The sequence below is a fragment of the Netta rufina genome (genome assembly GCF_964035555.1).
Source record: "Netta rufina genome assembly, chromosome: 21".
Classification (NCBI taxonomy): domain Eukaryota; kingdom Metazoa; phylum Chordata; class Aves; order Anseriformes; family Anatidae; genus Netta; species Netta rufina.
Genome location: NC_140145.1, coordinates 10,450,648 through 10,463,703, shown reverse-complemented (window position 1 = coordinate 10,463,703; position 13,056 = coordinate 10,450,648). Strand labels below are relative to the sequence as shown.

General features: G+C 45.8%; 1 protein-coding gene across 1 annotated transcript in view; it reads right to left on the bottom strand.

Annotated features, from left to right (window-relative positions):
* Positions 1-13,056, bottom strand: part of AATF (apoptosis antagonizing transcription factor) — a 49,400-nt gene that overhangs the window by 23,036 nt on the left and 13,308 nt on the right. The window contains exons 5-8 of the mRNA XM_084299458.1: positions 9,205-9,319; positions 8,725-8,929; positions 8,130-8,294; positions 7,301-7,384 (exon numbers count right to left, since the gene is read on the bottom strand). Of these exons, the coding sequence (XP_084155584.1) occupies positions 7,301-7,384; positions 8,130-8,294; positions 8,725-8,929; positions 9,205-9,319 (569 nt within the window). The remainder of the gene's footprint in view (positions 1-7,300; positions 7,385-8,129; positions 8,295-8,724; positions 8,930-9,204; positions 9,320-13,056) is intronic.

Below are 13,056 nucleotides of genomic sequence, written 5' to 3'. Positions count from 1 at the left end.
CACTTCCGAAGCTGTAATATTTCATTAAGCTTGGCGATTCTGGCTTAAATTTATTAGTCAAAACAGAAAACTCTCATCAGACCCCATATATTCCATTAGGAGTGATATATGGTGTCTCCCAATGTCTAATTATTAACTAGGAAGTGTAAGTAAATCACTATCAGAATTAAGCCCTGATGTGTGAAGACAGAGTTTGGAGTTAGGCAATTTCAGCATCAAAAGGCTGTGATTTGAAACATATCCTTCTTTGCTTTCCCTCCTTCACCTCTTCACACCTCCCCTGACCTTCAGAAACCCCAGCTCACTCTCCCATGCCTACCTGCACACCCAGAGGTCTGCAGCTCCACTGCCGGCTCCAAACCGCTCCTACCAAAAGCAGGAACCAGGAGGATAAACGATGGGCAGAGTGGGCAAGGGGCAGCAGTAAGTGGAAGAAAGCAAAGACAGCTGCTTGTGTGTTTTGTTTGGCGCTGGGATGACGGAGCGATGCTTGCCATGAGTGCGTGCCGGTGTTTCTGAACTCAACAAAGCTTCACATCAGAGAAAATTTCTATTCGGGTATCAGCAAGCACTCGCAAATCCTATGAAACCCAAGCAAATCAGACTCCCTGGTCAAAACCAGGGACCTGTCACGTAAAGAAAAGCACACACGTTGCGTGGCTTGCCAAAGGCAGCAGTAGCTGCTTCGCCCTCCTGTGTTCAGAGCACCCGAGAGGAATCAACTTCTGCAACCGCTAACAAAGAGCAAAGCAAGGCACCCACAGGATGTGACCGAAAGCGAAAGCCTCCAAAGCAGCTTGTATTCACCTACCTGCGCTGACACCAAAGCCATTGTTAAAATTTACACTGGAGTCACTGATGTGTGCTTGCTGAAGAATTCACCTTACAGGGACTCCCCTTCTCTGCTAGCTCAGAGATGCAGCACATCGTGCAAAATTAGAGGGATTTAGAAATGCCATGAGGGTGTTGTTCAAGGGTAATAGAGATTCATTTCTCATTTTAGAGGTCAATTTTCATTTTAGAGGTTAGGTCTCATTTTCATGCACTATCTATCAGTGTTTCTAACACTCCAGTTGCTGACCTTTCTGATTTGCAGACCCCTACGAATTTCCAGTTGAGACAAAGAGCTAAGTATAGCTGAAATAAGCCTCGTGACAAAAGAGACTTTTTTTTGCCCTCACAGACCAGTTCAAATTAATATTTTGCAGAAGCTGATCTATATTTCTAAGGTTTGTAAACTAAATATAACTGGAACAAAAGAAACACTTCTTTTCTCATGTTATTAAAGTCTTCAAAGAAGCCAGTAAAGGCACAGGTCATTTCTGCTACCGTGCATCAAAGCCACCTGCTGTGTCTCACGAGTGGCACCGCTGGCTTTGAATTCACCAAGTCAGGTATGAGGGGAGGTGAGACGTGGGCTCAGCCCGCTCGTTGTGCTTGCTGCTGTACGAGGCAGTCACAGCAGTCCTGCTGGGCTCCCCGCACCAGTAATGTCAAATAAGGGGCCAACAATGTTCATTTTAAAACAACTGTGCAGAGCAATGGGAAAGCAGAACCTTGTAAAGTTTCTGCCAGCTTAGTCGTTTGTTGAAAGCAACAGGAACAACAACAAAAAAAAAGATGCAGCTGTATGTGGATTTAGAAACAATGAGAAAAACGTGAGAAACCCAGCCTACAGGTTTACCAGCAGCTGCTCACCTTTATTACAGCACCGTCACTCCCTTGGCTAAAAAAACCACTCTGCTTATTAGTGAGGAACTCTAAAACATTTGCAAATTACCTCTGTGGGCTTTTCTAGCTAAGTGTGCATCTGTAACTGGAGACAATAAACAAACAATTATTGTGGCATGAAGGTCTACTCACAGCACCCTGACGTCTTAACACAAAATCCTTTCAAAAGCTCAAGCAAATTACCTTCAGCATGTCTCAGAGAGCTGTAACATTACATGTCACATTAAAAAAATGTGTTATCATTAAGTTATCTTCCGATCATTTTTAAAAAGCAGTTGTTTTTTTGCTTTTTTTTTTATAACAAAATCACTGTAGGAAATCAAAAGAGAGAAGCTGAGCACAGGTTGCCAAGTCCAAGTGAAGAAGTAAGACTACAAACACCAACTGCTTTTCCTGTTCAGTGGTAAAAGTGCAAAGTCACTCCACTTCTGAACAAAAAGTTGTCAGAGCTGCATTTTACCAACATAATTTCAATACTTTATATTTTTTCTCTTCTTTATTCTTTGGACAGACATGATAAATCACATCATTTTTGCCTTCTTTTTCATATATGTACACTGTACAGTTATTGTAAACTGCATAAATAATGAAAAGGTTGCTTCTGTTTCACGTCTCTTTTTACATTTTACACTGCATTCTGCTTTGACACAGAAACAAGACATTTCTTTTCCTCTTTCGAGCTGCCACACATTAACAGCTTAGCACCATTTGGATTTCTTGCAGTGCCAGAGGAAATTTGTACTGCATCTCAAACTGCATTTTTAAATCCTCCCCAAAACACTTTTTGATATATAATTTCCTGTAATCGATTCATAATGTAAAAATCTAACCTGCGAGGTGAAATCTCTGGACAGTCACTTTTTAAAAAATATTGTATTGAAATTCAGTTTTGTATAAAATAGGCATTGACTTGCGTATTTTCTGATATCCCATTAAGAGACGTTTCAAATCAAGCTTTAAAACGTGTTATTAACCATCTACCCAGCCATTTGAAAGATACATGCCTGTGATAAGAGTATTGTATTGCCATTAACCTGTGGGATGGTTCGAGACATCTCTTACTCACACAAAACTCTAAATGCATCTAATTAAAGACACAAGATCAGCTGTCCATATTAATCACTCACCAGTTTAATTAAGGTAAACCAGCTTGTCAGAAAGCCAGTCTTCTCTCTATTCTTCACCAGGATCGACTTTTAATAGTTCACTAGATTAGTAATTACTTGTTTATGGCATTATCAAATACCTGAAAGAGGAAAACACACTATGTGCCCAGGAACTGCTTTAGGCCTACTCTTGGTTGGGACTCAAGGATGTAAAGAATGTTAAAAAGCTGTGACTTGGGAAGATGTACAGCCCAGCAGAGAAACAAATTGAGCTACAAGTATCTTAACAAGAGAGTCAGAAATGCATTTTGTGGTCACGCAGATGAAAGGAGGAATTCTGAAGGCTAAATTGGGAAAAAGAACATTAGCAAGATCTCCTCCTCACTTTGAAACACCCCATCTTGCACACAGAGTGTGAGAAGAGGGCAGGCACATGCAGTGCCACCCTACAAGGAACAACAATGAAGTTACAAGGCCTCAAAGCAGTTTTCTACAACATCAACTCTCTTCCTAAATAATTATGGTATAAACAAGGAGTGGAGCACGACTTCTCACTACATAAGCTCACCCAGCCCGGGAGCAAATCCTGGACACAGAGTTCATTGCAGCACAAGGCAGCAGCTGAAGAAGGGCAGTCCTCTGCAGCACCACACCAGTCCTGCCCCACAGACTGCTGCCATCGCTGCTGCAAGACTCCAAGTCCCCATCCCCTGCAGCTCTGCTTAGCTTCTGGAAGTTGTGGTGATCACAAACATGACTGATGGTGTTATAAAAAGCAGGGACATACAACAAAACCAGGGGAGGAGGGAGCAGGAGAGTAAAGGGAGCAGGGATTATGCAGATTCCTAATTCTCTGCAGGCACACCTGCTGCCATCGGTGATGAACTTTTTTTCTGGGAAGAGCTGCGACCGGCGGAACGCTTAGCACATGAGCACTAACGTAATTCCTGTTGGAAATAAACCAATTTCCACTCTCCTTTACTAGAGTATTTCAAACTAATAATAAAATCTCCACTGTAGCATGGCAGACCAGCAGCTCTCGGGTAGCAGGCTGGAATTTTAAATCTTAATGCTGCAATATCAGCTGTAATGAATTCTACATAAATGTGACTTCTGAAAATTTAGCCTTTTTTCTTCCTGAAAACCATGTATGCACGAGAGTTTAGAAGAAATGGGGTCTAGCCTCTCACTGCTGTCACTAATGAGGATCTTTTTGGAACAACTTAACCACGCTCACCCAGTGCAACCTAAATAAAAACGCTGCACTTGCAGCATTCAGTTTGGCCATGTATTACCTTTCAACACGGGCCACCACAAGAACACTTGTAACTGCTTCTAAAACAAGTGAGGAACGTGGGGAAAGGTGAAGTGGGATGAGCAGTGAGAGCAGAGTTAAATCCTGGATCACTGTAAAATTCCACCAGCCCCACATGGTGAATTCCAGCAAATACCAGACCAAGTCAAGAAATTCGGCTTTCCTCTCATTATAGAGCTCTGGATTATAATCTATAACACAACAGCAGAGCTACTTTAATTAATTTGTGCACATTTATCAGATCTCGTTCATTTTTAATTACTTAATTTCACACTGAAATATACAGAAAGTTGGTATCTCATGTCCTTCTTATCCAAGTTTTTAATAAATCATACTATTTGATACTAAATAATAATCAAAATAAATGATCATAAAGCATTTTTCAGAAAAAATAAAGCAATACTAAAAAAGTCTGTACCTAAATTTAAATACAAAGAAAAAAGCACCCACTGAAATGGACACAGTCTTTGCAATAAGTGTTATGCTGAGGTCAGTTTCTGAGCACCTCAGCTCCAGCAATCAGAGCCGTTGCTGCTGATTGCTCCTGAAGACCGAGTTCCCTTTCTACATTTTATTTGTACGTGTACACACATGCATGCACACACAGCCGCGCACACAAAAGCACTGCACAGTTATGACCCATCTGAAAGAAAACACATTCTCCGTATTGTCAGCGCTCCATTGTAATGCACTCTACCCTCTCTGAATGCAATGTTCAGCTTCAGCTTACCACCCTGACAAATAAAGGAAAGCACTTTATGAAACCAATTTAATTGGGAGGTGACAGAAAACATACAGCCATTTTCTTTAGCCTTATCACTGAATTGGCTTCAGCTCCAATCTCTGCCAAATCCCACTCAACAGAAGAAATTAACCAGGTCAGTGGAACAGGTGCTGCGCGGTGTCTGTCAAGGGGCTGGCATCCCCACAATTACTTGCACACAATGAAGCAGTAATCTTTACAGATCATCTCTCCCAGGAAGCATATTGGGGACGGGAGGAGAGGAGAAGGGTGGAAGGGAGGGAGGGAGGGACGGGAAAAAAAAAAAAAAAAAAGGCAAGAAAGGAAAATGAATGTGTAGCTGCCTCACAGCTCAGCAGATGTCTGTGCGTGATGTACGAGGCTAGGATAAGCTGTCGTAGCCCGCTGCCAAAGTGTAGTAAGTGATTAAAGCCTCCACCAGGCTAAGCACCATATTTAGAGTCTATGGGGTTTCGAAAGTTGCACCCATTCCTTGCTGTGCTGCCAGATGTTGTTGGCTGGTCCTGCTCCTATTCGGCGCGCGCGGGAGGCAGCAGTTGGTACAGCGAGGAATGCAATCTGGAATGTTTCCGGGGGTGCCGTACATTAAACCGGTGTCACCCATCCTTCACCTCTCCCGAATGCTGAAACAACTCCAATTTGCTGCCACTTCCCTCTTGGGAAATGGCCAAGACACAGTTGTGCCTGGCAGACCCATTTGTTTTACTCAGGTGATTCTCTTCCCTCAATGACCTCTATTAGTTTAAGTTTTAATTTAGATTAACCCCAGCACCCCAATTAACCAGTGAGGGGAAAAGCTAAGCTGTGACTAGTCATAATTCTGAAGTGAGGATTTATCGAAGTTAAAGTTATTAAAAAGGAAGATGGACCATTCATCTATTGCTATTTTCTTTAAAAAATTTAACATTGCATGGCCAATAAGCACAGGTCCAAGGACCGCCAATCGCAGCGATTTCTCCTTGACCACTTCACTGTTTTATTATACTTCCTTAATTAGTTCTGTGTTCTTATGGTCCACTTGAACCTCAAAGCTGGGCTTCAGGTCCACTTGGCCCCCACATTCTAGGTCAGTGTTATCCCTCTGCATAACAAACTAGGGCTCTTCAACCCCTGCTGCCAACACCACACACTCGCCAATCTCCATTTTAAAGCCCATGCAGATGAAGCCAACATCTTCACTCACCTGTGAAACTCGACACTGGCGAGCGTGGAACACCCTCCTGGCCCTGAGGCAGTCTGCCCCGAGCAGGTCCCTCACGACCATGAAACACTCAACAGGTTTTTAGAATTGCCCTCATTCTAGGCTAGTTGAAGTCTAGTGCAAAATGTTCTCACACTTCAGCAACAGCAGTAGTTGGAAGTGTGCTGAAAACTTTCTTGGAGGGGGAAAAAAAGGCTGCATTGAATTTCCTTGTAATTCCTACCCATAAAACACAGACAAGAATCACCAACTTAACGTGTCATTTTGTCCTCTTTAGTCCTGGCTCTGAACATGAAATCCCAAATTTTGAAAGTATTTGCATGTTCCTGGGCAGATCAGTTATCAGAGCACAGCCACATGGCTCTTTTCCACCGCCTGAACACTTTGCTAGCCACTTTAATAACTATTCAGATCAGAAATTTCTGCCTTTCTAATGATATAATTGTATTTGTTTAGTCCTGAAGTTAAAATGTTCTGTAGATCATCAGAGCAAAACTAGTTTTTCATGCACTGGAGTACGACTTACAGTGAATCATACTCCTCAACATATGGCAGTTTCAGTATTTTATAAAGCTGGCACTGTCATTTATTAAATAAATTACAAACACAAGGTTTCCCTAAGCTTCAGCCTCCACACGCTTGGTGCAGATTGCTCATTTCTAAGAATTCTGCAAATAAAAAGAATAGCTGGCCCCGATCCAACCTGGCACAACTCCAAGAGAAGTGCTATAGAAGCCCCGCAGTTTTTTTCATCCTGTAGGTAGATGAGATGATTTAGGTCGAGATGAGAGTAACTGAGGTGCTTTTGAGAATCTACTCGAATCATTTTTCATAACTGGACTCTACCCACAGCAACACGGTCACCTTTGGAGAATTCAGTGATTTTTTTTCTTGCGTAGCAATGCTCACCAGTGAGAACTACAGACACAGGCCTTCTCCTGCAGCTCTGACTTGAGCACAGCAGTTCCAGTAATGGCAGTCAGTTTACATCCACGACACCAGTTTGAGCTCACACAGCCCTACACTGAAAGTGGAGAGTGAAATCCTTGGGGGAATCTCCAGAGACTTCAGATGTTACAACAGATGACTGATCAGAGAAATGCAGACCACAGAACTGACTGCCTTGGTTTGGTAAATGTTAAAAAGTGGAGCCATAACACCACCACGGATTTACTGCCACTTACCTGGTGGTAGAAGTCATCATCATCAAAGATTTCCTCATCTATGTCCTTCAGGTGCCTGTTGGAATCAGTCTGGGGAAGGACTTCCTAGAAGCACAAAGGAAATACTGAAGGCTCGTACGTGCATGTTTCTGTCCCCAACTCTGATGAGTTCATGTGTAGCAGCTTGTAAACACTTGAAGATCCGAAAAACTGGAGAAAAGCTCCCATCATAACAAGCTTTTAAGGACTAGGAATACATTTAAAGGCAAGGCAGAAATGCTGCCAATGTCAAAACAGATTTATGATACCTTTACTGGGAAATAAATAGGACTATACAAAGTCTTTCTGGCAAAATACTACAGATATTTTTAATGTAATGGCAAAAATATATCTTGCAAGTGCAGTAACTCTACATGATCTCTCGGAATTGAGTATTTATTCATTCTTAAATACTAAATTAATAACAGACTTACTACTACCATACTCCGTAGGTTACATGCAGTATGATTTTCTGGGTTAAAGACTCTAAACTCCAGAGTAAAAACAAAGTTTTGCAGTTGCTGTCTCAAGAAGCTGATTTAGTGACCATCAGTTCCTACAGCACAATCACAGCCCAAACATTGTTTTCCCCTGTCAGGAGCTGGCACAGGAGATAATGCAAACGCCATAAAAATGGAATTGAAATGTCTACATCTTTTTGTTAGCCATTACATTACACGAATCAACACTCAGATAGGTCCTCCATAAATCTCTCCCAAACAGGGATATTACCTGCTAAAGGCTCGAGCTAATTGTTTTGCAGAGTTTCACTGCTTCCCCAGGATGGGTTACATAAACAAAACACCCTTACCGAATTTTCAGGCAGAGATTCAGGGACCGGAGGAGATTCCTGCTCCTTCTTTCCCAGCACTTTATACACTGATCGCTTGGTCTGTGTCCGCCGTAGCAATCTCTCTTTGTCCATCATAATATGATCAATCTGAGTCAAGATTGAACGCTCAAAGGCACCGAAACCCTGCAACAACATTAACTAGTGTCAGATAATGCAGAAAGCTTTTCCTCAAGGCAGCAGTGTTCCTCTATCTTTCCATGTCAGTGGATAAGCAGAGAGCATTCCAGGAGGAGGGGGTTTGGGCTTTGTTGCAGGATTTTTGCTAGGATTTTTTTTATTTGTTTCTCTCTCTCCTTCCCTTCCCAACCTGAGGCAATCCGAGGCCTGGCTTAATAAAATGCTTTTGCTGTTCTGGTTCAGATGAACTTCTTGATGATTAATACTAACTCACAGACGCTAGGAGACCCGGGACATTAGGGTGAAATGATTACCCATTGTATTAAAGTATACACTTTGTGGAGGAGGAGGGCCACAGAAACCCCTACCAGTTCCTTGACTGCTGTGCCACAGCCCTCTGCTAACGGCAAGCACGTCAGCACACGCAGAGCCTTGCCTTGCCCATTTTGCCAGACGCCAGCTTGGTCTTCTCGTGCCACTTCTGCAGGACGCTGTTCCGGTACGTCCTGAAGTCAGCGTACCGCTTGGCGAGGAAGTCCGGGTAGTCCTCCATCGTCAGCTTTCGCTTGGGGAGGCGCCTCCTCTTCTCCTGAGCTTCCACCACTTGCTCTTCATCGCTACTGCTGGGAATTTCATCATCGCTAGAAGAAAAACACAGACTAAACACCCTGCGTAAAGCAACGTGTGGATTCTTAACAGCCCCTCCACTACAACCCATGCTCGTTCCACTCCGTGGTGATACTTGTGCGAAGGAGGCACGGCGTAGCCTCTTCTCCACTGTCAGAGATTACAAAACAGGCTAGGGAATGTAAACAGTCATGTGTCCAGCGTGCCTGTCACCCAAGAAAGTTGTGCATTTTTCTGCTTAGCTGGACAGCAAAGGACTCAGAAAGGTCTCATCTCGTTTTGTACTCACCTCTCATGTTTTGATTGTTTTCCATCTACCAGGTGCCTCGTGCCTGGGTACTGATAAAGGAGCTCATCCTGAATGTCCACCAGAACCCTCAGCAGCGCCTCCACAGCTTTACAACCTGCAGAGCAAGAGACACATGTGAGGATTTTCCACAGATCCTTGCTTTTGGTGAAGACCTAGCTTCATCTCAAATCTGAATTTCTGCCGCAGCTATTGTGCATAAAACTGAATGTTTTTCTCTAAGTAGCTGTGAATTTGACTTTAAGCTGATTTATAACTGTTAATGTCAAACAACACCACACTAAGAAAGAGCACTTCTTTTCTGGAAAAGGAGGGAGGGAGAAAGGGAGGGAGGGAGGGAGGGGGGACTGCCTTCTGAACTTCTGCCTGGCTGCACAGCGGGAGTACACTGATCTAATGTTTCATTGACAAACATTCAGCCTGCAGAGCCTAAAGGATTAACACATTGAAGAAACACAGAAATGCATGCAGAAGGGTTTCACGACACACACACGACAACCTTTTTGCTGACTAACTCTTTTCTGTCCTGTGTTTTGTGTTTTTGAGCTCCAGTCAAATATTATGACGCAGCACAAGGGAAAATGTGTATACACACGTCCCATCTAGGCTTGACCTCTCCCCTTTCTTTCTTGTACGTAATGCGCATGGTATAGGGAGCAGAAGGAGGGAGAGCAAGAAGAAAAAATGAACTCCTGCAGGGCTGTGACTATTGCTGGTTTCTATGCCGCTGTGCTCGCCACGCAGGAGGTATAAAAATTAGATTGTAAGTAAAATTAAATGTAGCAAGATCTGATCTACGAGGCAAAATTAAACAATGGCCTGGCAAGTTTGATGTGAGGATTCTGATCAGAAAAGCAGAAACACAGGCCACAAATCCTGACGGTAGTTCTGATGTTGCCTACCCAACATATCTGGCAATTTTCCTGTGTCTGTGTAGGTGCAGAGCAAACAATCTCTGTTCAGTGATCTCATGTTCTCCGTGGACACGCAGCGAGCTGTCGGGAAGGGTTACCTGCACACCGCTGCAGCATCTGTTCTGCAAAAACAGTTCTTGTGTGGCAACCAACAAGCCTCCCTGCAGAACGCTGATCTAAAACAAGTGTTTGTCCAGGCCTGCACCACCTCTCTGTACGCTGCCCAGGAGCCCTGCAGGCTGGGGGGACGCACCCCGGAGCTTCCCGGCAGCTCCTCTGCCAGTTCCTACGCTGACGTGAAGCCAATGGGGCTGTTCTGCTCAGCTCCCAAAGCTGCTTCTTGCTTTGTAGCCAGCGTAACGGGATGGAGGGAACTTTGCACCACTTGATTTTTGCTTTTTTGGTTTTGTTTTCCCGGAGGACAGAGAGATCATGGGCAGAACGAACAGCAAATCTTCATCAGCTACAAACACACGGTGCAAGAAGAAATCAGCGCAGACATTCGGAGGTCTCAATCTCCCTCGTGTTACCACTGTGATATTGCCTACTTGTCACCGGCCTCAGATAAATCACAGCCTGGCCTCCGTAACAGGACTGTCAAGGAGGAGACGCTCTCAGATTTTTGTTGCAGATCAGCAGCTGGACTCAGCCTCCCCCGGCCCGCGGTTCCTTACAGATACGTCCCGACAGCTCTTCCTGTAACCCATTAACAGATCGGGTTTGCTGTACTTGTAGAACAGCCGCGTGCCAGCACCAAACAATTCCACGAGACAGACAAAAGCCCTTAAAGCTGCATTTGTTGTACGTGGCTGAGCTAAAGCAGCATTTGCAGAGAGAAGTGCCCCCACCCCACCCTGACTGCACAGCTTACAGCAGCAAAACCTTTCCGACCGCCTGCGCCACAGCTAAATGTCCCCAGAGCTTCCCAAACTGTTTATTTTCTACCCGCTGCCTACCCTCCAGCAGCAGTGCTAATGCACCCCAGGCGGCTTTGATCCTGTCAATTACAACTGGAGTAGCACTCCAGCTCTTCTGGGGTATATCAGGGCCACGGCGAGCAGGCAAGGAATAAAGACAGGCTCAAGCTCCCCCAGGCTCTGAGATACGGACCCCAAGAGAAGCGGGGATGGGAAGCAATTTTATTTGGAGTGAAGGGGATGGAGAGGGCAGGGAAGACAATGGCCATGTGTCTAACCAGGTGGGAGGGCTAATTATTGCAGACAGTGGCTTCATCATGAGCCTCTTACAGCTGGGTAATTTCCTGCTTTCAGTTCTTGGGTATTTAACAGCGTTACCGGATGGCGTTGCTGTTACTGTTGGGTGCTTAAGTGTGCTGGAAACCCAACGTTGAAGCCAAGTGTCGCCCTCCCTGCCTTCCTCCCCCCCAGCCCAGCCCTCCCCATCTCGCAGTTAATTCCTGGAGGGACTCTTTGCTTCCCCATCTCCTCGCCTTCGCTTCCCTCTAATGCCCTCGTCTGCTTTTACACCGCCTGCGCTGGGGAGAAGCCCGAACCCTCTTGTGAACGAAGGCAGCGTCAGAGCGAACCGTTCCATGGCTGCACGCTGTCATCTTGAAGGAAAGCCAGGCACTAACCCTCCTGCTCTCCTCCTCCCCCCAGCACATAATTTCTTTTAACGCTGCTCCTCATCTGAAACAGACAATTAAACAGAAAAGTCACAAACACGGAGCTGCCGAGCACACCGGCGCGTTACGGCAGCCACCAGGCCTCTGCCTCCTGCTCCGCTGACAGAACAAAGCCCACAGCGCCTCGGCACAACTCACACCTTCCCCACCCGTCCTTTTTTTTGGGCAAGGAGCAGGGATGCTGAGCGGATCCCCCTGCAGGCTGCTCCCCCAGCACAGCACGCGGGGCTTGGCTGCAGCTTCCAGAGCCGCTGCGGCAAGACGCTCACTTGGAGGAGTCACTTTGAAGAGTCCACGGGAGCCCCTTCGTTTTGTGTAGAGGAGTGAAAAAGTTGTTCCAGATCCAGCAGACAGCATATCAATCCAGCACGAAAGCTGGGAGCCGGTATCAGTAAATCAAAGCGTGCCTTTCTCTTAATACTCCCTCATACGTTCTCATTTTATACATCCCCTCACCCAGCCAGAGAGTAGCCCTGGAGTATTTCGCTCCGTTCAGGGATAGCGGTGCCATGTATCAAAGTGTCAGGAGACCCACCAGAGATGAAATCTGTCCTGCTGCTCTCAACCCACAAAAATCAATTCTGTCAATGCCAGTGCTTACAGACAACCCCGCTCTGCTGCTGGCACCCCCCTGGTACGGGGCTGGCTGCAGGGACCCGGCCCCACCACACACGGAGGGCACCTACGCTGCTGCCAAAACCCCAGCGGTGGGGAATTGTGACTGTGATGGCCTCTGGACCCCCCCGTGGCTGTAAATCCAGCCCTTCAACAGCAAGGCAGCTTCCTGGGCAGAAAAATCCCGGCGCTCCTTTCCGTGACCTCTAAAAACGGGGTCTCGCTGCATCTCGCCAAGCAGCTGGCGGGGAGCAGCAGGGAGCGGCCTCACGCTGAGACACTTCGAGTCGGTGGAAAAAAGCAGGTGCCTCGAGGGCACGTTTTCCAAGGTATTCACGGAGAGCCAACCAGTGGGATTCCCAAAAGTGCTCCGCCAGGCAAGCTCCTCCCTGCCTGGCTGCGTGCCTCCACCCAGCACGCTTGGATGGTTCGGGTTGGGGGTGCAGAGTGTGGCACTCAGGGATGCAATCCTGAAATTTGGGGCAAAACTCCTGGGGTTTCACTCCGCTGAGCGCAGGAGGAGAAGTGCTGGGAAAGGCAGCTGGGAACGAGCAGCATTTGGAAGCCCATGGGTAAAAGAGAGCACCGAGCCAGAGAAACGTTGCTTTTTTTTGAGGTTTACCCTCCCCAACCCACAGGGAAGGGTGGGAAACACTGAAT